Source organism: Hypanus sabinus, chromosome 4, assembly GCF_030144855.1.
Source record: "Hypanus sabinus isolate sHypSab1 chromosome 4, sHypSab1.hap1, whole genome shotgun sequence".
NCBI lineage: Eukaryota > Metazoa > Chordata > Chondrichthyes > Myliobatiformes > Dasyatidae > Hypanus > Hypanus sabinus.
The window spans coordinates 104,548,013-104,575,185 of NC_082709.1; the positions used below are offsets into that span (position 1 = coordinate 104,548,013).

A 27,173-nucleotide genomic window follows, 5' to 3' on the forward strand; every position below is an offset into this window, starting at 1 on the left:
CGCTCTGTGCTTGTTGGAACACAGCACTAGCATGTGCATCTTTGTGCCTTCCATCAGGTCATTAAGAATATTTCAGATATGGTTAGCATCTGTTTTAGCTCATGTTATATAACCAGTGCATATAACCTTGTGTAATATCCAATAATGCCAATTATACAGAGTTGGGGCGTTAAATCTATTCTCCATTTTTACTCCAGCCTCAACCCCCACATGCATTCAGAGGTATATTGGTTATTAGCAGGCAAGGGTATATTGAAAAATCACTTGAAGACTTCCTCCCCTTCTCCACCTGCTTTCCACATGTGTAGTTAAGATGGAACTGCATTGTTATTTATTCTTGGGTGTTGCTGGCTGAGTGTTTTTAACTAACCATGCCCTGAGATGGTATTGCTGAGCATTGTTGAATAATTTGCATTCATATATCACCTTTGTGCTTTTTAAAATGTCTCAAGAAGCACTGCAGAATTACAACTAGCAGCATGTAATCCTGAGCCAGGAACTTGACCAGCGATCAGTTTTGGAAGAGAGAGAGAGAGAGAGAATATCAGAAATTGGCTTCTGAGCAGCTATTACTAGTGTGTTCCAAATGCTCGAGCTATGTTAAATCAAGTATGTACAAGTATGGTGAGGTACAGCTACAGTGAAAATCTTGCTTGTAGCAGCACAGCAAACATGGCAACTCACAGTGCATAGAACATAACTTATAGAAGACAGTGAAAAAAAACTGTTCAAAACAAGACAGAGCAAAAATAAAGGTCCATAGTAGTATGAGAGATGGTCTGCAGTTTGGTCTGCATTGGTGTGTAGGATTAGTGTTATTTAGATAAATTCAAGAATCTGATAGTTGTAGGAATGTAGTTGTTCCTAAACTGTTGATTTTATATTGGATAGTCTAATATATATGTGGCTTGCCATGTCTCTCCAAAGGGCAGTTAAGTCAACCATGTTGACCTGAGATTGTAGTTATATTCCCTAAGGGACAAATGCTGGAATACATTGTAGGCTGATCAGTTTGGCAGATTTACCATGAACAATTATTGTCTCAATATATCAGTGCTCCTGGCAGGTATTCCAGTGCCTTGATGCTGTATCACAAGAGAAAAACCAGTTTCTGCTGCACAGTTTTAAGCTCTTCATTGTTGCTGTGTCCTGGCACCTGAGACTCAGCTGTCTGCTTGCGAGCCATGAACTGTAAACCAGACCTTTCGGTTCCTGCAGCAGTTGTAAAACAAACAAACCAATGGTAATCAAGTTCAAGGCTGTGCTGACGATGAGCCCCTGGCTTCCTGGTTTTTCAGATCAACTGCAAATGTTGTAGAGATCCAGTACTTATTGTGGGCTACTGAGGTTTGTCGTCTAAGACCCACTCCATCCAGACAAGTGTAGGACGGTTATTGCTATAAGTAACTAAGAGAAACACCGGCCGGTGGTGTAGTGTCATCTGCACCGGGCTTCAAGTAGTCCTGGGTTTGCATCCAACTGGCTCCTTACACAATTTCCCATCTGTGGTGGATTGAGCATCAAGCTTGCAACTCAACCTAAACAGACAAAATGCTAAAGAAATAGCAAGGTTGCCACCCAATTTGCCACAAGGTTCAAAAAGAACAACAAAGAGAAAGCTAACTACAGGGTTATGCAGGCTGGGTGCTCTGCCGCTAAAACGTGAGAAGTCCTGTGTACAAGTGAGCTGTGGTTTAGAATTCTTTCTGCTCAGTCTCAGTGCTGTCCAACTCCAATCCCACTACAGTTTACTGATGGGATCTGGAATGTATGAATTACTTATTATTTTATGTCTGTTCTCTAGCCCCACATGTTTGGTATGCACTGTTTTTGGGAGTAGCTCAGTGTTTTCTTACACTGCTTTAAGTTGTTTTACTAAGATTTTGTGCTTTGGTACTAACATCAAGAGGGTTGAACAAATATACTCAGTTTTGTTGGTTTGAATTTGAAACCTTTGTAACCAATCTAGTGGGTGGACTGACTTTAAGCAAAGCATTGACCAATCTATTATGGAATGTATGACATGATGTGTTTTTGGTATACTTTGTCTCTTTTGCAGTTTGTAAGTTCAAGGCCCACAAGAGATGTGCTGTGAGGGCAATCAACAACTGCAAGTGGACAACCCTGGCATCTATAGGGAAAGATATAATCGAGGATGAGGATGGGGTAGGTACGAAGGTTTTAAGAATAAACACCAATACAAGTAACAATGCCACCACCATGGTCACGGACACTATTGTAAATGAATGAAAAAGCAAGCTAAGGTTAGAGGGTAAATTTAGTGTTTCCTCCAGCATATCCTCAAGGAGAAGCACTGATCAATATTTGTTCCTCAATCAATCCACCAAACAAGTAGGAATATAAAATTACAGTCTGGGATTTAACCACTTTCATTCACTGAAACTAAAGCTTATTTGTAAATAATTTTAAATGTACAGATCTCAGAACATAGTCTGCCCTGTTATTATGTTAACCCCTGAAAGCCACTTTTCTTTCTCCTTGACATCACAGTTGATATGTCATCTAGCTCTTTAAATGTGCCTTTCTCCCTGTCCTTTAATATCTGTGATTAACAAAAATCTCAGATTTGCAATTAAAATTGAACCTAGAATTAATTAGTCATATTTGCCAAAGGTTTTCTTATAGGTAGGTGTGTTTTCTCTCTTTGCTTTTGAATAGCTTCGTTCTGATCTAATCCATATTTTTAACACCATGAAAAACTCAATCAAGTGTTTACATGAGTTTACAAACACAAGTTTATACAATGCTTCCTTGCAAAAAATGTGTGGTTAGTTTGATCCATACCGCAACCACACGTCTTCAAGAGGCAAAGAATAACAAGATTGGAGTGACCAAATGGGATTAGTGTAAAGGGAATCCAACTGAGGTAGAGAATGAGGATCCATTAAAAGGACTTTATTTAGTTAATACAATGAACGTGATGCTTGTGATGATGAGCAAAAAGATTGTTGGGAATGTTTGAAGTAGAACATTGTCTGTAATGATGAGGGGCAGGGGAAGAATTAATGATAATGGCATATATTATTTATGTTGTACCTCTTAGTTATTCTAACTTGCACTAATCATATAGAACTGGACAAAATAGATCAAAATATTAAATACTTACTGTCTCAGTCTTGTAGAAACACCAATAAATGTTTGGAGGACAATGGCATCTTCCTTTCCGTGTCATTTGCCTATTACTCTACACTCAGCTTTAACATTTAAGACCAGGTTATATAGGTGCATTTCTTTCTGCATTTAATTAACTGAATTCTATCAGTGTCAGATGTAAGATTAGCAATTATCCCAGCATCTCTGTGAAGCAGAATATAAATTTTTTATCACCCTTGTCTCTTCTTAACTCCTTAATAGTCTGGATTGAATGTTTTGATTGTGTTCACTGATTCCTGACTCCTCAGCTGATATCCATTCTTTCAATTCTTTTTAATCTCTTTGAAGTGTTAATCAAATCATCATTTACAAAAACTTTCTCTATATTTCCCAGGTTAGTATAACCTTTTTCTAAGCTACGTTCTTCCATGCATCAGTGATAGAATCCAGAGAGCAGTTCAGCCCTCAGTCCTTTAACAGCAAATTCAATTAAACCAACCCCTTGCTCTTAGAACAGTACAACACAGGAACTGGCCCCTCTGCCCACCACATTAATTAATTAGTAATCAAATGCCCAACTAAACTAATCCCTTCCACCAACACTATGTCCATAGTGTTCCATTTCCTACACATTCATGTGGCTATCTAAAAGCCTCTTGAATGCCTCTAGTATAGACAGGCAGTCCATTCCAGGAATGCACCAACTCTGTATACATATTTAAAAAATCATGCTCTGCTCATTTCCTTTGAGCTTGCCTCCCTCACTGTAAATGCATGGCCTCTGGTATTAGAAAGGTCAATCCTGGTAAAAGATTCTCCATGTCTATGCCATCTATGCCTTTCATAGTCTTATAAACCTTTATCGGATCTCCCCTTAGTCTCCACAACTCTTAGAGAAAACAACCCTGCCCTACTTTCTTCATTGTGCTCTTTAAGAGACGCAGCGCTCTCTCCTTCTTTATCTCAAAATGGCCTAGCAAATTAGTACACTCCACATTGGTCTTCCTATCTTCCTTGGTAAATATTGATTTAGGACCTTATTTACAATCCTTCCCTCAAGCACATGTTCAATCCTTTATCCCTAAGTGGTCCTACCTGCTCCCTATTTATCCTCTTGCTCCTGATGTATTTATGGAATACCTTGGTATTCACCTTAAAGCTACTTACTTGCCAAGGACTTTTCATGGTCCCTTCTGGCTTTCCTAATTCCCTTTTTGAGTTTTTTTAAATCCACAAGGGCTGTTTCATTTTAGTTTCATAAACCTTAGATACATTTCCTTTTTCTTCTTGACTAAATTTACCACCTCTTGAAATCCAAGGTCCCCTGACTTTGCCATCCATGTCCTTCCTTCTGACTGGAATATTCCTGTCCTATACCTGTGCAGTTGATCCTTGAACACCCTCCACATGTGAAATGTAGACTTGCCCAAAAACGGGTGATCCCAATTAATTCTCCTTAGTTCTGGCCTAATATTCTCATAATTTGTGCTGCTCCAGTTTAATACTCTTCCACAAGGTCCATGCTTATCCTTAATCTAGAGTTATCTTAAATTTAAGGAGTTGTGGCCACTGTTCCTTAACCATTCTCCTACTGAAAGGTCTGTCACCTGCGTAAGCTCATTAACACAAGGTCCAATAGGACCCATCCTTTTAGTGGACTTGATTTAAGAAACTCTCCTGGTACTCCTAACAAATTCTGCTTTGTGTAAACTTCTTGCACTAAGGAGGTCCCAGACTATGCTAGGGAAGTTGAAATAACCCACTACAACAGCCCTGTTGTTTTTACACCTTTCCCCAATCTGCCTGCATATCTGTCCTCAATGTCCCAGTGGCTATTGGAGGTCTATAGCGCATTCCCATCAGAGTGATTACACCTTTCTTATCTTTGAGTTAAACACATATAGACTCAGTGACTGAGCCTTCCATTTTGTTCCCTGAAAGTGCAGCTGTGACAGTTCCAGACTAAATGTGCAACACCATCATTTACCTCCTCTATCTTTTCTAAAACATCAAAACCCTGGGACTTTAAGCATCTATTTCTGTTCCTTTCTGGACCAACTGTCTGTTATGGCTACAGCATCATAGTTCCATATACTGATTCATGCTCTTCATCACCCATATCCATGATACTTATAGCATTATAACACTTCAACCCTTCTGTCCGACTGTATCTGTTCATATTGGGCATAACATCTACAGTCTTTTGAGTCTCACCACTTCCTGATTGGTACTCTGGTTCCCATCCCCCGCCAAGCTGTTTTAAACCCTCCTAAGCTGGACTAGCAAACCTCCCAGCCAAGACACAGGTACTCCTCCAGTTAAAGTACAACTTGTCCCTCATGTGTAGGTCTCCCCACTCCAGAAGAGTTTCCAGTGATCCAAGAATCTGAAGCCCAGCCCCATCCACCAGTTCCTAAATCACTCATTCATTTGTTCTGTCTTTCTATGCCTGCCTGACCAGCCTGTGACATCAGGAATAATCCAGGAATTACAACCTTTGAGGTACTGCTTTTCAGCCTCTCTCCTAACTATGCAAGATTCCACCCCCCCCCCCCCCCCAATGACTGATACCATTGGCGCCAATGTGCACCAGAAGCTCTGGATGCCTGAAACCTCGCCCCCCCCCCCCCGAGAATGTTTTGCAGCCACTCTGAGATATCCTCGACCCTGGCACCCAGGAAGCATTTTGGTTCACAGTCTTGGAAACTCCTGTCTGTTCCCTTCACTATTGACTGTCCTGTCACTATTTTGCTGCCTGATTGTATCCTCTGTTGAGCCTCAGAGCCAGCTACTGCACCACTTGTTTGGTTACTGCTGCTGTCTTCTGATAGGTCTTTCCTCCCAGCAGTATCTAAGGGGGAATGGCCACAAGGGACCCTACGCTGACAGCCTAATCTCTTCTTCTGAGGGTTGCTCATCTATCTGAAGCCTGTACCTTGGGTGTAACCACCTCAGTAAAAGTCGCATCTGGACAATCCTAGTTACCTCCAGATCCAGATCCAACTCCAGTTTCTTGACCTGGTTTGTCAGAAGCTCCGCTTAGGACAAACTTCCCACAGAAGTGGTCACTTCGGTGGGAAGTACACCCAGAGAGATTGTGAGGTTGTCTGTCTCCCCACATCTTACAGGATGAGCTTTCCACTGCTCTAACAATCATCCTACCTGCCTACACTGAATCAAGGACTAGGGATGAACAACAAAATAAAACTTTACCTGTTTTTACCTGTGCCTTCTCACTGAAGCCTTTGTAAAAACAACCACACATCCCTACAAATTGGTTACATAGAATAGAATAGAATAATATCAGCCCTCCCCCTCCTCCCCTTAACCCCTCCCCCCATAACATATCCCTATCTGAAACAAAAGAGAGGGAAAAAAAAGAAAAAAGAAAGGCTGCCTGGATATCGGAAGATTCCTACATGCTCCATGGAATTCAAGATAACTTTAATATATGTATTTGTTTCTTTCCCCAGAGGACCAACATCTTTATCATCAGAGCACCTATATATACAATCCTATCTTTTGTAAATAAGGGTGCCAAATACTCAGAAATGTGTCATATTTATTCCTTAAATTATAAGTAATTTTTTCAAGTGGAATATAACTAAAACTTTCATTATTCCAACAACCCATACTTAAGTATGAATCTGATTTCCAAGTAACCGCAATAGCCTTTTTGGCTACTGCCAATGCAATTTTTATAAATTCTTTCTGATATTTGTTCAATTTAAGTTTCGGTTTTATCCCTTCAATGTCACCTAGTAAAAATAATATTGAGTTATGTGGAAGTTGTGTTCCAATAATTTGTTCCAATAAAACTCTTAAATTTATCCAAAAAGGTTGAATTTTAAAACAAGACCAAGTAGAATGTAAGAAAGTACCAATTTCTTGATTACATTGAAAACATACTCCACCTCTTCATGCTAAAGCCTCTTGAGCCTTTATTCCCAGAGTATTCAAACACATCAAAGTTCATTCCCAAGTGTGTTTTGAAAGGAAACAATAGATAGGAGATTTTGAAATGGACAAGCAATATATTTCTGATAATTACAAAGCATTTTCAGGGTTAAGAGACGGACAAGATTCAGCCAAGCAGCTTCGGATGGGATAAATTCAGTATTGTGCATCCACATGGATGATAGAAGAAATTAAAATTAATTTTGGAAGAGAAGGAAATGCCAGTCTTTAGATATTTTACGTGTTTGAAATTCACCAATTATCAATAAAATAAATTATTAAAATACATGCTGTTGGAAATTTAGGGCAGGATATTATTACTGTGAACTAAATAGAACACATGTAGTCTCTAAGGATCATATCCAACTTTAAACCTATGTTGACTGTTCATTTCACATAATTCAGTACTTGGGTAGGCAGCGGGTGTGCATGGAGCTGCTCTCTAACAGGTGAGTGCAAGGCAATGTGTTCTTAATTGGAGAAGTACAGTTCACACTGGAGGTCAAATGTGTGTGGATCTGACCTCTTGCTCTGTCTGTTGAGTTCTGTACTGATATGGGTTGAAGGAACAGATACACTCTGTATTTGGCCCCTAAGCATCTTGTTAGCCATTCCTTTGAAGGGAAGAGAATGTTTGGACTCTGGCTGAGATTTTTAAATCTTTGCTAGGCACAAAAGATCTACTGGATGACTGGAGAGCAACAAGCATGGTCTTCCTTTTCAAGATAGGCAGCTAGGAAGATCCTTGAAATTACAAAAATGTGAGCCTAATATTAGTGTGGTAGGCTGACCCAGATAATTACTGCAGATGGGATTCATAGAGACTTAATTGATTGGATTCAAAATTGGCTTGGCCATAGCAGAAGAGAGCATGACGCTGGAGGGCTGTGTCATATTGTGATTAGTAGTGTTCTGCAAAGATCGATGCAGGGATCTCTTTTCTTTATAACGTACACTTAGTGGCTACTTTATTAGGTAAAGATTGGAACCTGGCTTGGTCTTCTACCCATACAGCCCATTCACTTCACACATGTTGTGTGTTCAGAGATGCCGTTTTGCACACCACTGTTGTAACATTTATTTATTTGAGATACTGTCACCTTCCTTCCAGCATGAATCATTTTGGCCATTCTCCTCTTTCTCTGATCACCAAGGTATTTTCATTCACAGGACTGTGGCTTTTTGGATGCTTTGTATTGTGCACCATCCCCTGTAAACCCTGGAGACTGTTTTGGGTGAAAACCCCAGGGGATCACCAGTTTCTGAGATACTCTAACCACCCTGTCTGGTACCAATAATCAGTCCATAGTCAAAGTCACTTGGATCACATTTCTTCTCCATTCTGATGTTTGGTCTTGACCATGTGCGTATGTTTTTATGCATTGAGTTTCTGCCACATGATTGGCTGGTTAGATGTTTTCTAAAATTATCTATTAGTTACATATTGGACAGGGCACCATGGTACCGTAGCAGTTAGTGCAATGCTATTATAGCTTGGGATTTTCCAGAGTTCAGAGTTCAATTCCAGTGCCATTTTGTAAGAAGACTCCGTACGTCCTCCCCGTGGAATGTATGGGTTTCCCCGGGTGCTCCAGTTTCTTCCCACAGTCGAAAGATGTACTGGGTAGGTTAATCGGTCATTGTAAATTGTCCTGTGATTAGGTTGTGGGATTACTTGGGTGGCAATTAACAAGCAGGTGTATAGGTGTACCTAATAAAGTGGCAACTGAGTGTATATAGATGATTTGGATGATTTTTTGTTAACTGATTAGTAAGTTTGCAGATGGCATAAAAAATAGCAAGGTTGTGGCTCGTGAGAAAGATTATCAAAGGATTCAGCAAGATATAGACTAATTGGAAATGGCAGATAGAGTTTATTCCAGATAAGAATGATGTGTTGCGTTTTGAGAGTTATACAGTAAAATGCAAGAGGAACTTATACAATAAATAGCAGAACACTTTGGAACGTTACGGACACTCTGGGTACGTATCCATAACTCTCTTTAAGTGGCATCACAAGTAAATCGTGTGGCAAAGACGGCATACAGCATGCTTGCCTGAGTCAGGGTGTTGAGTGTAAAAGTCAAATCACATTGTAGCTATATATAGCTTTGGTTCAGTGATGTTTAGATTATTGTGTGCTGTTCTGGTCACCGCACACAGGCAGCATGTAGAGGTTTTGTAGAGGTTTTGTAGAGGCCACAGAAACATTTCACCAGCATGTTGTCTGGATTAGAGAGTATTAGCTATAAGGAGAAGCTGGACAAACTTGGACTGTTTTCTCTGGGGTATCGAAGGCTGAGGCATCACCTGAAAGAAGTATATAAAATTATGGTGTTATTGAAGGGCAGAGTTATTTTCTAGAATGGAAATACCAAATGCCAGAGGGCATAGCATTATGGCGAGAGGGGAAAGTAAAAGAGATGTGCAGGGGAAGTTTTTATGCAGAGATTGATAGATGCCTGCAAGGTGCTGCCAGGGGAAGTTTTAGCAGCATCTGTGAAAGCAGCATTTAAGAGGTATTTGGACGGATGCATGAACAGGTAGGGAATAGATTGCATGCAGGCAGATGTGCATTTTAAATTGGGATCATGTTTGGCACAGACATCATATGCTAAAGAGCATTTTCTTGCACAGTACTGTTGTATGTTCTATGTCACAAGTGTTCATTATGTTGCAAGTAGTCTTAGACTGCAGATAGAGAGCAGTGTTTCTGTGAAAATGGCTGAAGAATGGCAGATGGAGTTTAATCCAAACAAATGTGAAGTGGTGCATTTTGAGAGCACTTATGAAGCTGGAATATATACCATGAATGGCAGGTTCTTAGGGACGACACAGAATCAGAGGGACCTTGAAATATAGGTCCATAGATCTTTAAATGTGGCAGTGTCAGTAGATAGCTTGGTTTTGAAGATATTTAAGATGCTGGCTTTCATTAATCAGGGTAGTGAATACAGTAGTGGAGAGTGTTGTTGTGTGAATGAAGTCACCAGAGAAAATTACTGGTAGAAGAAAAGCAGCTTCTTTATTCGACGGAACAAGATACATCGGGCATCATATGGAGACACTGCACTCCCCCGATTTCGAGTATTTGTAACTCACTTCTTTCTGCTTTCACTGTTCCCCTCCTACACCCATAATATAAATAGCCTGTCCAGTTGTTGGCAAGGATAGGTCTGTTACCGATACCGATGCCCCCATGTCCACTAACCTATTGCATTGATGCCCCTCTAACAATACTGCTGTGTACATCTGCGTGTCACCAGCGCTGGCAGTGGGGCCCGCCGCATCATCTTTTTCTGACCTAGGAGCCATCTTTACTAACTGTATGATCTGATCGTCAGTCAGGTTGGTCAGACTGGGACTGATGGGGTGAGAGATTGTGCATCTGTTGTGACATTCATCTGTTTTTCTTTCCTTTTTTTCAGACACTGCCCCTACCATGTCCCAACAGGCCACATCTGTAGCATATCAACTCCTTTACCCTCCCACGTCTATTCCAGCAGTTCTTTGCTTCGTGCCCTGGTCACTGGCAACCAAAACAAACTCTCTGGGACATCACAGCAGCTGCATCCACTATAGCCATTTTACGATCTCTCTTGCACTTTCTTCAGTTTATCTGACTGGCCCACAGAAGTATCGAAGAGTAGGTTGACCCCACTGTTATGCCTATAGACCGGCAAACCTCCTGCTGGGCTGAGCTCAGGCCTTCCTTCATCATTTTCAGAAAAACTGGTCTTCCTTCCCTGGATTATCCAACCCGGAATACTCTTCGTACACTCGATATTTATGTCCTGCATAATCAGTGGCTGTCTCATCAGCTCTCTGAGTCCCTGCTATTATCGTTCCCAACTTACTGTCGCCTCCCCCCCACCCCCCGTTGCTGCTTCACTTCCCCTTTAAACAATATCTTCCTTCATTGCTGGCATTCCTGATAGTTGCCCATATGCCATCCTGCACCCTCTGGGCTATCCTGTCCCACATATTCCTCGGACACTTCGCTTTTACCAACACGTTTATATCTTTAGGATGCATCTGGTGAATTTCAAACATTTCCTCCAGCTTGCGCCAGAATTCTGAATTCCCACAGGCGACTTTAAGCGAGGGCAACTCTTGATAAAATGCTCTGTTTCTCCCTGAGGGTGAAGGGCTTATGAATAATTGTAATCAGAGTCACCGGCTGGCTCGGATCATCAGGGTTCTTGACCTGACGTTGCCTGACCTCAATAGATGCCATGCCTACAGATATATCTGGGTAAAACCTCTCTCTCTGACATATCTCCACACTAATTCCCACCATAGGCAAAATATAAAAGACAGGCACCAGTTAAACAGCACGTACTTAAAGCCGCAGAGAATGTACTCCACAATCTGCCACTTTTGAGCACCTGAACTCCTGATGCCTGCTGTATTCCTTTGCATCACACTTGCAAAATGTATATGCTTAAAGACCATTTCCTTGAATGAGTATACACACCCCCACTCCTGAACCATCAGTAACCACCCTTTACAACTGGTGGCTCCGTCTCACCAAATTAACACGTAAAGTTTCCTCTCTTGTACGCGGACATTCTACTTTGATATCTACCAGTCAAGCTCTCTGCACTCATCATACCTTGTGTTCCTGTGTGTGATCCAAGTGTGAGTGCAAATTTTTAAAAAATACTCACCCCCACCACACAACTGCCAGGATTGCTGGCCACATGATGGTTCACGAAGGTTTCCCATTCCTGACACCAAATGTCATTGTGTGAATGAAATCACTGGAGAAAATTACTGGTAGAAACAAAGCAGCTTCTTTATTCAACAGAACAAGATTTTTTTTAAACAAAATATACTTTATTCACAATAAAATTATTTACAATAAACCATTCAAAAACTCTGAATACGTTACAGACGTTACATTCTATACAGTTCAACTGTTTCAGCCACTCATGGAACAAGGTACCTCAGGTATCATATGGAGATGCTTTTGGTGAAAAGGTCTCCAGACTCCACATGGGGCTCGATATTTCATGTGTCAAACATCAAAGGACAACTCAATATTTACAATGTTTGGGCAATGTTTTCTTCGAATCTACATACAACCTTTACACCTCCTGATTCACTTCCACACCATAAACATCCACAGAATTTTAATCAGCATTGCCTGGACTGGGATTTACAGCTTTTAGCTGCACTCCAAATTAGATAAACAATACATTTTCAGTTGTGAAGAATGGTAGTCAGTTGTTAAATATATGTGTGTGTATATATATGTATGTATGTATGTATGTCCTAAACCAAAAAAAACTCACTCTAACGGAGAGGTTCAGAATCAGAATCAGGTTTATTATCTCCGGCATGTGTCATGAAATTTGTTAACTTAGCAGCAGCAGTTCAATGCAATACATAATATAGAAGATAAAATAAATATAATAATAATAATAATAATAAACAGATTACAGTATACGTACATTGAATAGATTAAAAATTGTGCAAAAAACAGAAATAATATATATTTAAAAAGTGAGGTAGTGTTCAAGGGCTCAAAGTCCATTTGGGAATCAGATGGCAGTGGGGAAGGAGCTGTTCCTGAATTGCTGAGCATGTTCCAAGTAAACAATAGCTTGGTTAGAACTCAGCTGGAGGACTATGTATAGTTCTGGTCATCAAGGCATAGAAAGGATGTCATAGTGCTGGAGAGAGTGCAGAGGAAATTTACCAGGATATTGCCAGGGATGCAGCAGTTCAGTTATGAAGTAAGTCTGGGTATTTTCTGTCTGGAGTGGAAGAGGTTAAGAGGATATATGATTGCATTATATAAGATTATGAGGAATATAAACGGGGTAGATTGCTGAAAACCTTGCCACATATCTGAGATAGAGTAAAGTGGAGGACATAGATTTAAGGTAAGGGGATTGGTTTAGAGGAGGTTTGAGGTAGACCTCCTTCATCCAGAGGGTGGTAAGAATCTGGAATGTGCTGCCAGAGAGAGTGGCTGATGCTGGGTCACTGACAGCATTTACCAGTTGTCTTCAAAGAATCGCTTGAGCACAGAAGGTCATGGACTAAGTGCTAGGGAATGGGGTTAATATGAAAGGGTGCTGACTGGTCATCATGGACTATTGGGGCTGAATGGCCTGTTTCCATGCTATTGATTCATAGAGCTGCTTCCTCTTAGCATTTACCATAAATAGAGGAAATTCCATGGGGCTATTTTGGAAGCTGTGTTGTTGGCTATATGGATGGAGAAAAGACACACTAATACTTCCTTTCTACCATCTAACCCACTTAACAGAGAGTCGGGCAGACTGCATATTTTTAAATGTGTAATGTATCTGTTTATTTAATAAAACCTTATTGAGTCATCTGATTCAATAAAGTTGGGCGAGAAATTCTGATTTAATGAGTAGTTATTGATTTTCTAACTCGCTTTTGGTTTCTTAAAAGTTTGGTCAGCATAATATTAGGAAATCCAGTTTTTCTGCTTTACTGTAGGCACCCTATCCATAACCATTCATTCACTCCACCTCTGATTTGTTCAGAATGCAGTGTAGCAACTCATCTTCCAAACCCATGACCTCTAGAAGGACAACAGCAGTAAAAGCATTGGAACACTACCAATCGGAAGTTTCCCTACAACCACATGCCATCCTGACTTGGAAATATATTGACATTTCTTTAATTGTGCAAAAGATAGGAATAATATATATTTAAAAAGTGAGGTAGTGTTAAAGGGTTCAATGTCCATGGAAGAAAGGGAAGGGGAAGAGCAGTAAAGAGAGGGTAAGGAGATAAGGTGACAGAGAACAACAGGAATGGGGAATGGTGACAAAGAGGAGCAGAGGGCAGGGTAATAAGTGGAAGTTTGAGAAATCAGTGTTCATGCCAGCAGGTTGGAGGGTTACTCAGATGGAAAATAAGGTGTTGTTCCCCAACCTGAGTGCCATCATGGCAGTAGAGGAGGCCATAGACTGACATGTTGAAGTAGAAATGGGAACAGGAAGAAGAATTGAAATAGGTGGTCACTGGGAGATCCCACTTTTTGTGGCGGACGGAACGTAGGTGCTTGATGAAGCGGTCTCTCAATCTACATCGGGTCTCATCCATATACAGGAGGCCACGCTGGGAGAACTAGATGCAGAAGATGACCCCAACAGAATCACAGGTGAAGTGTTGCCTCAGCTGAAAGGACTGTTTAAGACCCTGAGTAGTGGTGAGGGAGGAGGTGTAGAGCAGGTGAGCAAATTGCTGATTTGTCATGCAAGCAGCTGAAATAATTGAATACGTTTTTCAGTGCAGCTTTAGCTGACTGGACTACATTCATTTGCAAGGAAACATTGACCATTGCTCTAAAAGCTGGGGCAGCTTTAAGGGAATGGAGACACTATAGAGTGCCGATGCTAACTTCTGGAGGAAAAGAACCAGTTGAGCAGCATCTGAGGGAGTAAGGGAGGGAGGAAGAGGATTTGTTGACATTCCAACCTGATGCGGAGTCTCGCCTTGAACATCGGTAGTTCTTCTCTCACGCCCCCACAGATGCTGCTCAACCTGCTGAGGTCTTCCAGCAGTCTGATCTTTACAGTAAATTACTGATTTGGGAGGAATATCCAAGATACACTTCCTCACTGAATGCTGATGCTCAAATATCCTGAAATTAACCCTGGATCTCATTTGAATTGTGTTGATAAAGGAGATAAAGGATCAGACATCACAGCAATCCTTGGGTAACTGGAGCTAGTGATGGGGTTTGTGAAGAGAGAGAGAAAATAAGACATCCCCAATGGGACATCTAAATCTTCTTTTCTGCACTGCTATTATCTACTGCTCTGCTTTTGGAGAAGTGTAAAATGAGTTAGTGCTTTGTTTCGTGTATACAGATCGCCATGCCTCATCAGTGGCTTGAAGGTAACCTACCTGTTAGTGCCAAGTGTGCTGTCTGTGACAAGACGTGTGGCAGTGTGCTCCGCCTACAGGACTGGAGATGTCTCTGGTGTAAAGCCATGGTAAGTGGTTTAACTTGTTCTTTTTGCAGCTATGGGAAGATTGTACAGTGAATTGAAACCATATGATGTTCAGATGCTCCATAAAATGTTGTGTAGTTTCATTTGATTTACAATGCAGAAACATGCTATTATGATCATAAAACCTCAACATATCCATCAATATGTTAGAGTCCTGTGAGTTGTACAGCAGAGAAACAAGCCTGTTGCCCATCAAGACCATGGTGAACTTTTTGCCCATTCATATTCATGTCAGTGTTTGGATTGCAACCTTCTATGCCTTCTGTCATTCTAGTGAATGCCTAAAGGCCTGTCTAGAAGTAGTGATGTATCTGGCCCTACCACCTCCTTATGCATGTATTTCAGATATCAGCCACTCTCTGTGGAAACAAAACAATACCCCTATGGTCTCTTTTAATGCTCCTTCACTCACCTTAAGCCTATGCCCTCTTCATTTTGATCTCCCCACCATGGGGAAAAAGATTTTGATGATCCACCTATCAATCCCTCTTATAATCATATATCTTTACATCCTACAAACTGTATCTTGTCTTTCTAATAATGTATCTTCCTCATCTATTTTGTGATTTTGCCCCAACTCCATTTCCTCTAGTTTCACATTACCAAACAGAGCAAGAGGTTCATGCAGAATTCATGTAACAATATTCCTTTATTCGTCGCTTTAGGCAGCCTCACATGGAAAGATCTTCACTGCAACCCTCTCTATACTGTTGCAAACGCTTCAATCAGCTTCTGTTTTTAGGAAATGGTGATGGGAGACAGGACAGACTGGGATGGGGTGAAATGAGGTTGAAACACCTGGAACAGTGATAGTCACACAGCTGCTCAGTGGAGGTGCAGTATGACAGTGATCATCACAATGTTATGAAGTATGTATCCAGTCCTGGATGCTCACTTCCTGAAATAATTTCCTAGTGGGTTGAGCTCTACAATAATCAGAATCAGGTTTATTATCACTGGCATATGTTGTGAAGTTGCAATGCATAATCACAATAGTCACATTGGTGCAGGAAAGTTTACATCAGAAGACAGTGACTACAAAGGCTCTGGTGTTGTTTGAATATGGCATCTCATTTGTTTCTGGAATGCAAAGGAGCATAAGCAACAGGGTAATGCCTTCACCATGGGCTTTCTAGGAGGATTCTGTGTAAAGTTGTTTCACCTTGCCACTTTTCTATTACTTTACCATCAGATGGTATTCTTCAAGGTATCCTCAACTGCTTCTTTACTCCAAATACCCAGCCCTCAGGCATATTTTGTTGCTAACCTAGTATGTTCACACCCTACCTCTCCAAGTGGAAGCCATGTAAGATGCTTATTACCAATTGGATGATGCTTAATAATCATTCATTTGGGAAGAGGACATAAGGAGACTATAAAGGGATATAAGTAGATTCAGTAAGGTTATCCTGGGAGTGTCAGTGTATATGCAAATGGATATTATGCAGGAAGAAGTTAAGTAATCCATTATATTGATATTGTGAGCAATGGTAGAGCATCTCTCTAGATGGAAGATGCAGAGGGATCTGGTTGATCCAGGCAATCCCCTGGGATCCTGGAAAACTTGGTTCTATTCTTGCTCTTTGTTCTGAGGTTTCTGATCTTGCCTGTGTGGGTCTCATGACTCTTCCACAGATGGGTGATATCTGACATCACTAAAATCCTTTGGTTTTTAGTGGAGGAACTGAATTCAGTTGCCCACAGAGTTCCATCACCATTTTATGTTTGCATTAAGATGGCAAGTAATCCATGATCCTAACCAATGTGACTACAATTGAAGCAAATTGGTATAACACCATAAAAATATGGTTATTCTGGGAGTGCTGGACAACAGGCATTCCTGAGACAATATGGACCAAATCCCCAACATTAGGGGTTAAAAAAGGATGAATGCTCAGTCTTTTTTCCAGGCGTGGGTGTATCAAGAACTAGAGAACGTCGGTCTAAGATGAGAGGGGAGAGATTAAATAGGAACCTCAGGGCCACCCTTTTCTACCCAGAGGATGGTCAGTATATGGAATGCGCTGCCAGAGCAAGTGGTTGAAGTAAGTAGATTCACAAGATTTAAAAGGAACTTTAACAGGTTTGTGAATAGAAAAGATTAAGAGGGATGTGGCCAAATGTGGAAAATGAGGAAGTAAGTAGATTCACAAGATTTAAAAGGAACTTTAACAGGTTTGTGAATAGAAAAGATTAAGAGGGATGTGGCCAAATGTGGAAAATGAGGATATCTTAAATGGGAATCTTGGTCAACAAGAAGCATTTAGACTGGTCCTGATTCCGTGATGAATGTGTTTAAAATGACTCTGAATGGGGGCATCAGGGTTAGCATTGGGAAGTCCTTGTGACATGAATATTTGTTTAGATGTGCCAGGGTAAATCTCAACCAGAACTCCAAGATTTGATGTGAAAATTGCCATAATGGCTTTCCCCTACAGAAACAAAATATTTTTTCAAACTTGTGATGTTGAACCATAGCAGCACAGTGTTTAAGTTTCTAGGCTGTCATGTTCTGAGATATTACAAACTTCTGTTCAAGCCTTTTCAAAGTTTGTAATATTTTATTGTATTACCGAGGCATGCTGCTGGCCAACTTCTGCTAAGTATACAATTATTTCGTGCTTGTCGTTTTCTTGTCCATTCTTGTAACTGTTAGACACTCTGTCTGTCTCTGCAAGGTGCACACTGCCTGCAAAGAATTATATCCTCGAAAATGTCCCCTGGGCCAGTGCAAAGTGTCCATCATTCCTCCCACTGCGCTGAATAGCATTGATTCCGATGGTAAGTAATGATACTGATGAGATCTATTGCCATTATAAGCGTCTTTATGTCATTTAATCTTGTAATGTGGTGTGAGCCTTGTTATCAGAGCTCATTTTAGCTTCTGGCATTGCATCTTACAGAATTGAATTATAGCAGAATTTTGTTAGTGAAATAAACTGGTAAATATCAAAAATAATGCTGCAGATTCAGTTCAGGGAATCAATAGATGTTTTTAAGATGATTGAAGGATTTGATAGGATATCTTTTTCTTCTATTGTGTTTGTTGATGGAGTTGGGTGTAGGTGTTATATAGGATTCAACACATCTCGATCTAAAGCTAACCTATCTGGGCATGCTCATCCAGGCTTTTAAATTTTCCAAGGATTTTTTATTTTTCTTTCTCCATAACCTCCTTAATCACTTTTCCTGATCTCTACTTTATGTGATGTCTTGTTTCATCAGATTATGTTCTTGAGAGCCGCTTTGGAACATTTGGCAACACTCAATGGGCTTTGTAGACATAGACTATTTTTGTTGCAATCCCTGGGACATATCTATTTTTAATGACCCTATTCTGCTTGATTTTAATCCTCGACTCCTACTCTGCTAAATGTTTCTTGCAAAGGATCTTTGCTGCTGAAGTGTGTTACTATATGTGTACAGTAGAACAGTAAATCTTTGCCCCAGTTTCTGGTGAGTTGCTGCCAATTTCCCTCCACATTCTTCACGTTTACCACAGTGTTGTGTTCTTTTCAGTTACAATTAAGAAAAGAAGTAGCTGCAGATGGCAGTTACACAGGTTAAATGGAAAATGACAGTGCCCTGGATTAATTCTGTTCAAAGGCACAGTTTGCTCAGCCTTTATATGGAAAGCAGTGAGTTGTTGATAGTGACTGTGATACTGATAGAAAGCCAGCCAGTGTTGGCTCTTGTCCCTGTTCGTGGGGGATTCCATATAAAGCCTCTCCAGTGATATAAAATTAGAAGCCACACCAATGTTTATATATTTGTGTAGAGACTATTGCATCCCCATTGCAGTGGTTTGCAGATAATTAAATACTTTTGAACTGTTGTAACTACAATATTATATTGAAATAAGGTTGGCAAGTTTCCACAAAAAGCAGTTATTTGAAAGAGTGAATGCTTATTTTTTGTCACTGTTTATTGCAGGATAAATATTGTCCGGAATACTTAGGGGAGAAATTCCTCTACTTTTTCCTCTAAGTGTCACAGTGGCACAGCTGGTCAAACTACTCTCTCATAGCTTCAGTGAGCCAGGCTTGATCCTAAATTTAGGTGTGGTCTGTTTGGAGTTTCAACGCTGTCCCTGTGACTATGTGTGTTTAATCCATGCTATAGTTCTCTGTCTCTTAAAATGGAGAAATTGGAGCTTCTCAATCTGATTTAAGTTTGAAAATTTAACCGGATTGAGCTCCAGTTTTATTTTTCATCCTACTGTGCAGCAGTCCTCCAGCACTGCACAATAGGGTAGTGTGGATTATATGCTTAAATCTCTAGAATGCAGCATGAACCCACAACAATCTGATTTAGGAGGGAGAAATCACATTGAACTAATGTGATACTAGGATGTTACCTGGGTTTCAGCACTTAAGTTACAGAGAAAGGTTGAACAAGTTAGGTCTCTATTCATTGGAGTGTAGAAGGTTGAGGGGGGATTTGATCGAGGTATTTAAAATTTTGAGAGGGATAGATAGAGTTGACGTGAATAGGCTGTTTCCATTGAGAGTAGGGGAGATTCAAACGAGAGGACATGATTTGAGAGTTAGGGGGCAGAAGTTTAAGGGAAACACGAGGGGGTATTTCTTTACTCAAAGAGTGATAGCTGTGTGGAATGAGCTTCCTGTAGAAGTAGTAGAGGCCAGTTCAGTTGTGTCATTTAAGGTAAAATTGGATAGGTATATGGACAGGAAAGGAGTGGAGGGTTATGGGCTGAGTGCGGGTAGGTGGGACTAGGTGAGATTAAGAGTTTGGCACGGACTAGGAGGGCTGAGATGGCCTGTTTCCGTGCTGTGATTGTTATATGGTTATATGGTTAAGGCTTATGAGAGGATATCATGTTTAAAATAGTTAGACTTCCAAAGCTGCATGTCCAGCAGTTGATGCTTTTCAGTAACCCAGGCATGTGAGTCAAATCCAACTATAGAAATCAGCGTAAAATAAAATAAAACTAGATGCTGAAAAATTGAAAATGCTGGAAATGCTGAGCAGGTCAGAGAGCATCTGTACCACATTTCCATCTATGTACTTCCTGCACCTCTATTCTTACCTCTTCTCCAACAAGACAGCAAGAGAAAAGTTTTCCTGACTCTTAACATGCTTCTGCATTCAACAGCTCATCCTTTGCAAATCTCACCAGTTCTAACAAGATTCCACAACCATTCACATCTTTTTTCAGTATTTCTAAGTGATTCTCTCTTTGTGAATTCCTGGCTTGCTCTTCCAACCCAATAGTGACTCCCCATCTTCTGTTATTTCATCATGCAACTTCAGGAGGTGTAACACCCGTCCTTTCACCTCTTCTTTTCCCAAGCTGTGGGAATCCAAACAGTCTTCATAGGTAAGGTAGAGATTCTCTTGCACTTCTTCCGATCTAATGTATTGCATTCAGTGTTCACAACGTGGTCTCCTGTACTCTGAAGGAATCAAACACAGACTGGGTGATCATTTTGTAAAGTACCCGCATATAGTCCATAGTAGTTATCCTGAGTTTCCTGCTACTTACCCTATCCTACTCTCACTTTAACCTCTGTCTGTGGCTTCCTGTATTACACAAGCTTGAGGAACAACACCCATCTTGTATATGGGCAAAATGTAGCCTTCAGGACTCAATATCAAATTCTCCAACTTAAGCTTATCTTTTTCTTTCTGCCTATAAAATGGTAATTTATTCCTGTCTTCACATCGGTTCCATTTTCTGGGCATGTACCACAGCCTTGAATTACATAGGGAAAAAAAAGTTTAATCTGATGGTAACTGCTACTTAACTGCCACTATAAGTATCTGGTCTCACCCTATCAAAGATGTTCCATTCATCCACACATCCCATCTTCTCTGAATGTAAAACTAACTTGTCAGTTCAAGTTTAATTGTCATTCAACCATACATGAATACCCATGAATACAGCCAAGTGAAGCAACGTTACTCCGGGGCCAAGGTGCAAATCACAGTACCGACAGTGATACACAACACAAGGCACGTACAGCCCATATAAAATAACAATAAAATACACTCACACACAAAAATAGTTCAAGGCATTGAGTCCATGAATGTTACAGAACTCTGCAATCAAACACAATATGGATTGTCTTCTGCTAAGTGAATACCGGGGGGAGCACCAGCTCCCCTCCACCTCTGGTGGAGTACACCGACTTTGATGCCTCTCTCCTGTGCTATGGAAACGGGTGGCACCATGGCTTGAGGCCTCGTCCTCTTAACAACTGAGGCCAAACAGCTTCCTCACCATCCGCCAAAAATATCAGTGAATCAGACTTACAGAATTCCACATTAACAGATTCTTGCAATCCAAAAAAAAGTGACTAAGGTGAGCAAATTGCACCAATTCCTCTGATGCAGACAGCTGCACGATACGCACAAAGTCCAGTGCCTTCAGTTTCTTCATCAATGAACAACTCGCTGATGGGGTAGACCTGGGGTATAAGTTCTTAACATTCAACAGGATCTTGTAATCATTAAAAAAAATGTATATAAAAGACAATAACACATTTGGTTGACCCCATAGAAGCTGCTGCGATCGAACATGCTGCTGTTTTACAGCAAGCGCTGATGAATGGTGTCAGACTTGAAGCATTGACTCTTTCTCTGTATAGATGCTGTCTGACCTGCCTAGTGTTTCCATCATTTTCTGTGTTTAAGGAAATTTAATGAATTTCTTGCTTGTAAATTTTGGTAACTTGTGAGTTAGCATAAAAATTCTGAATATGAAAGTTATCTATTGTAAAGGCATTATAGATTCCATGCTATTATTGAGAAAAGGAAGTCACTGCAGTCATACAGTTTTGGTCTGCTAATGCCTCCCTCGGTATAATTTTACTGGGAACTCAGATGTATGGTGTTTCTGTCCATCTGCATCCCAGTCCATCCAGCTCTCCCTCCCCCATACCACTTCAAACCTGTGGTCTTTCATAACAAACTACCTGTAAAATTTGTACCCATCTGTACAATTTACAGATATTGATTTTCTGTGGCAAAGGGGGTATTTTGCTGCAATGATTACTTGAAGTGTCTAATCCTTTAGATACTGTGGCACTGGTTACTCCCAATAATGAAATGTTTAGGCATGAGCCCATTCAGCTAAGATCATTGTTTATCAGTTACTTGCACCACTCCCCCATCACAAAACCCTTCTCTAATTTATATTAATCCATGAGAAGGAGTCCTGTCCATCTATCCTTTAGCATTCTTCACCAGGATAGCTCCATAACAATTATTTCAACACATTTCTTCTTCATTTTTGATATTGTGTTCCCCATTTCAGTCATTATCTCTTCCCCATGCTCATTCTCCAGGAAGGTTTTAAAGATGTGGAAGGTCGATGAATGGCTTTGCCATACAGCTTGTTCACCCATCCAATGTTAGGCTGGACCACATGTTGCCATCTACTGTTGTGTGCCAATACTGCTCAGCATTCCAGTATTTAAAATTGATGATAAACTTACCCCTCTCTTCCCCACATTGGTTTTATTTCTCCACAGTGAATAGATGGTAGTCCACTATAAAACACAGGCTGAACCACATTGCAGCAAAAGGGGAGAAATTAGATTAATTTGAGTTGAGTGTTCATCCAAATCATCAAAAAAACCCAAGAAAATAAGAGCAGGAGTAGACCACCAGGCTCAAACCTGCCCTGCCACTCAATATGATCATTGCTTATCTATGCTGACCTCAGTTCTTCTTCTGTTCCAGATCCTCATTACTCTCAATCATTTGATCTTTCAAATATTTACTTCCCTTCTCCTTAAGTATATCTAAAGATCTGGTCTGCATTGTGCCTGGGTCAGGATTCACCACCTTCCAAGAGAAGAAATCTACACAGCTCTGTTTTAAATAACCAGTGTTCCACTTTGCAGCAATGTTTACGATTCCAAATCTAGCGAAAAAAAGTTGCTCACATTCCTGTTTCAAGGTATGAAGCCAACCCAGCTGAGGTTTATCATGTGGACTGTTTTTGGTGCAGGGTTTTGGAAGGCCAGTTGCCCGCCGTCTTGCGCTAGCCCCCTCTTAGTCTTTGTTAACTCGAAGAGTGGAGACAATCAAGGAGTCAAGTTCCTTCGAAGATTCAAGCAGTTGTTAAATCCAGCCCAGGTGTTTGATCTTATGAATGGGGGACCTCATCTTGGGTAAGGCTGATTCAGAAGGTATTTTCAACTAAGTTATTCTTGGAAATGTAAGCATATTCCCATGTGACAGTTACTGATTTCCATCAGAATATTCTGTTTGTACTAGAGTCACTTACATAAGTATGAATTTTTGTATTACCTGGTGTAACCTCACATTTTGCAGTATTCTAGTTTTATGTTGCAAAGACCTGTTTGCTTTTAAAAGTTAAGATGCATCCTTACATGAATGTCCATGTTCTTTTCAATCACTGACTTGGTAATTTTCCTATCCTGTTAGATTTCTTTTTCTTTAGCCCTTTACCTCTTCCACCTATCTCCTCTCAGCTTCTTACTTCATCCTCCCTCCCTGCCCACCACCTTGGTCTCACCTATAATCTGCCAGTTTATACTCTTTCTCCTCCACTCACCTTTTTATTCTTAGTTCTGACGCCTTCCTTTCCAGTCCTGATAAAGGGTCTCAGCCTGAAACATCAACTATTCATTCCTCTCCATGGATGCTGCCAAATTTGTTAAGTTCCTCCAACGTTTTATGTGTGTTGATCTAGATTGACAGCATCTACAGAATCTCTAATGTTTAATCTATCATGCTACAGGATAATAGATTTGCTCCTTTGGTAAGCTCTACTTATTTCCTCTTTTCCAGTTTACGATTGTTTCAAAAATTTGACACTTTCCGTATCCTAGTTTGTGGAGGAGATGGAAGTGTTGGGTGGGTGCTATCTGAGATTGATAAATTAAATCTGCACAAACAGGTGAGTTGCAGTGAATGCTACCTAATGTTATTCCAGCTTTTTTATATCAGTGATCTTGTCAATTGCTTACTTCATGCCTACAGGTCCTTACAATTAAAAACTGTTCTTTAGCACTATGCTTTAATATTAATGTATTATGAACTGATTGGAAATTGCTTATTATATGTTGTCTTTACAGATGAAATTTACAGTATATCCCAGCTTCAGAAACGCTGCTGTAGAATAAAGTGAATCCTCTATTCATTTCATTTATAGGAATACTATTATCTCCATGTTTTGTATATCATTAGGTCTCCATTGTTTTTGCTGACAGAAAAGCATTTCATTGCCTCTCTGCTTCAACAATCTTCCAGTGTAACTTTTTTCACATTTCCAAGTCACAGTTTTCATTTTTCCCATCTTTACAAAGCATTACTTAGACAACATGTTGATGTAAAGGTGTGGAGGGAAGTTTGCAGGTTCTTCCAGAATTCGCTGGCATTTTCTTTCATTGATTTTTTTGGATTATGTTTTTACATTTCTAATTGTCCATTAGTCCTAATTGTCTCATCAGCATGTTTAGAAATTTTGCTTCACTTATCATACATATTAACAATTTATTATTTTTCCTTCAAATTCCAGCCATTTTTACCTCCTATCTCTCCAATCTCAGCTGTTACTCATTTGGCTGTGTACCATGTAAAAAATATTTGTTGTGTTTCTCCTGCTCTGATGTTAGCAATGTAAGACAAAGGTTCCAGTAGGATGGCATTATGTGGCTTTCCATTCCTGATACAACAAGGTATCCATGTCCAAATGTCAGTTAGTAGGTCTCCCATGATCATGCCTAAGAGATCACCTCCAGTGGAAATTAAGCATAAATGTCTGTGATTACTAGTTAGGAATTTTGACTCTTTTATTTTGTGTTTTACCAGTTGTCTTCAATTTTGTTTGAATTTACCAAAAGTACTGAGCTAGAAATCAAAGCTTCTCACCAGTCCTCATTTTTATCGATTCAGTGATGCAAGTTTTCTGAATGTATTTGACCTACTTTAGTTGTTTATAACCATAATCTATGGGTTAGAGTAGGTTTCTCCTGCCTCCTGCTGCTAAAATTGATTATTTGTTTTTTTTGCTAGATTGAATGAATCCCTTTAAAATTCAACATTGCATCACAACTATAATACTGCATATTGTAGAACTCTAAAATAAAATTAGAAAATGGAAATATTCCACAAGTCAGACAACATCTGCAGCAAGAAAAACATCAACATTTCAAGCTGATCTTTAACCAAACTTGCTGAGAATTTCTAGCATTTTCAGTTTTAATTCAGCTTTAAGTCTCTAGTTAATGATTTTGACTAATCTTGTTTTTGATTTGATTGGTATTAATTTTGATCACAGCTTCTGTTCCATTTAAGTACATTTATTACTTTTTGTAACAGCAATTCATTTATTTTAAAGAGATCCTGTGATTTGTCAGCATTTATCAAATGAAGTTAATTATTTTATCCTCTATGTCCCAGTGTGAGTGAGGATTGCTGCTCAACAGTCATCTTCAGATTGGTGTAGGGAGTTTTCTTGTTAGGGATCTAATGTGACACAGTGAAGCCAAGAACATTATTTAACAAATATAGAGTCTTGAAGGTCTGAGAAGTGAAGAACTTGTTCGAGAAGTTAGCTTTCAGAGTTATTAATGCCCAGATTCTGCTCTTCTGCAGTGTCAGCTTGGAGTTCTACCACTGGGAACAGGGAATGACCTGGCACGAGTCCTTGGCTGGGGAGGATCGTGTGATGACGACACACAGCTCCCACAGATCCTTGAAAAATTGGAGCGGGCCAGCACCAAAATGTTAGACAGGTAGGTGCATATGTGATTGGCAGTGGAGACTTGTGATTTCTGTGGAGATAGGATCTTTGGACAGGAGGTATACAAAAGCAGGTCTACGCGTATGGTATCAGGATCTAACTGCAAGATAGAATCAGAATGTGAAATGGGAGTAGCGTCTTGTTGAAATCCATGCTGCAAAGATCTACCAGAGATATTACTAAAGTGTAATCATATTGTAATGGCAGCCAGTTTGTGCTGAGCAAGGTCACTGTTCACTGGCTAAGATGTTTTAACTGATGACCTGCTCTTCTTCACTGACTTTCCTATCAGAGATAATATTTGTTAGCCATTTACTATTTCAACTTCATTCCTAGTGTAAAACCATTGCTAAATATTTCTTGCCCATTCTCTTTTCCCTTTATCAATATTATATAGGAGGAAGACAATTTAGAACTCATGTCTAAAATGTTGAGGCCAGGATTCAAGTGAAAATTTTGATGAATTTTTATTATGCAAGTTAATTGAAAATGTAAGGGAATTAAGAAATCGATTAATTATATTATGGTCGAATTGCAAGCCAGGCTAAGCAATCTAAATGGAGTATTCTTCGGCTTTTTCTTGTGCATTTTAGCAAGGAAGTGAGTTGTACCTCCAAAAGGATTGCTGTGCTGAAGCCCCTTGGATTGTTCAAGTTAGTCATTTGAGGACATTTTTAAGTTATAGCGAATAAACTGATGTGTTTATTCCCAAAGCCTGATAGGTCTCATTACCTTACGTGTACAAAGCACACTGCTGACTCTGTTCATGAACTGCAGAACCATTTGAACAGACAGTAGATAGTCACACTGTCTGAACTGAAGTGATATTTTGTGATGAAGAATTTTCCTCACTTCTAATGAAGCTCAGGAGTTCTTTTGGGGGTCCTGCTTGGGTTATAGTGAAACCCAGTGTATAAACATCTGCTAAAAGGCTTCTGTGAACAGTACATAGAACAGTGCACGTACAAATTCAGAACAGGCCCTTTATATCACAGTGTAGTGTCGAAAAAAATAAAACTAGTAATTAAATGCCAAACTGAAATGATCCCTTCTGCCCATAAAATGCCCATTTCTCTCCAGCTTTTGTGCAATCACGATCCAATCTAACAGTCATACTTGTTTTCATTACTACCCCTGGCAACACATCCCAAGCACACACCACTGTTTTAAAAAAATCTTGTCCTGCACATCTTCTTTGAACCTAACCCCTCATGCCTTTAGTACATTCTGTCTGGAATAAGACATTTTAACCCTGGGAAACAGATACTGGCTGTCTTCTGTATCTACTCCCCTCATAAAGTTATAAACTTTTGTCAGGTCTCCCCTTAGCCTCTGCTGCTTCAGAGTAAACAACA

At 40.0% G+C, this 27,173-nt stretch overlaps 1 protein-coding gene across 2 annotated transcripts in view; it reads left to right on the forward strand.

The window, feature by feature from the left end:
* dgkh (diacylglycerol kinase, eta) overlaps nt 1-27,173 on the forward strand; it is a 503,605-nt gene that overhangs the window by 314,000 nt on the left and 162,432 nt on the right. For both annotated transcript variants that reach the window (XM_059967802.1, XM_059967801.1), the window contains 6 exons: nt 2,060-2,166; nt 14,934-15,059; nt 17,756-17,858; nt 23,056-23,218; nt 23,862-23,970; nt 25,671-25,810. In XM_059967802.1, coding sequence (XP_059823785.1) covers nt 2,060-2,166; nt 14,934-15,059; nt 17,756-17,858; nt 23,056-23,218; nt 23,862-23,970; nt 25,671-25,810 — 748 coding nt within the window. The remainder of the gene's footprint in view (nt 1-2,059; nt 2,167-14,933; nt 15,060-17,755; nt 17,859-23,055; nt 23,219-23,861; nt 23,971-25,670; nt 25,811-27,173) is intronic.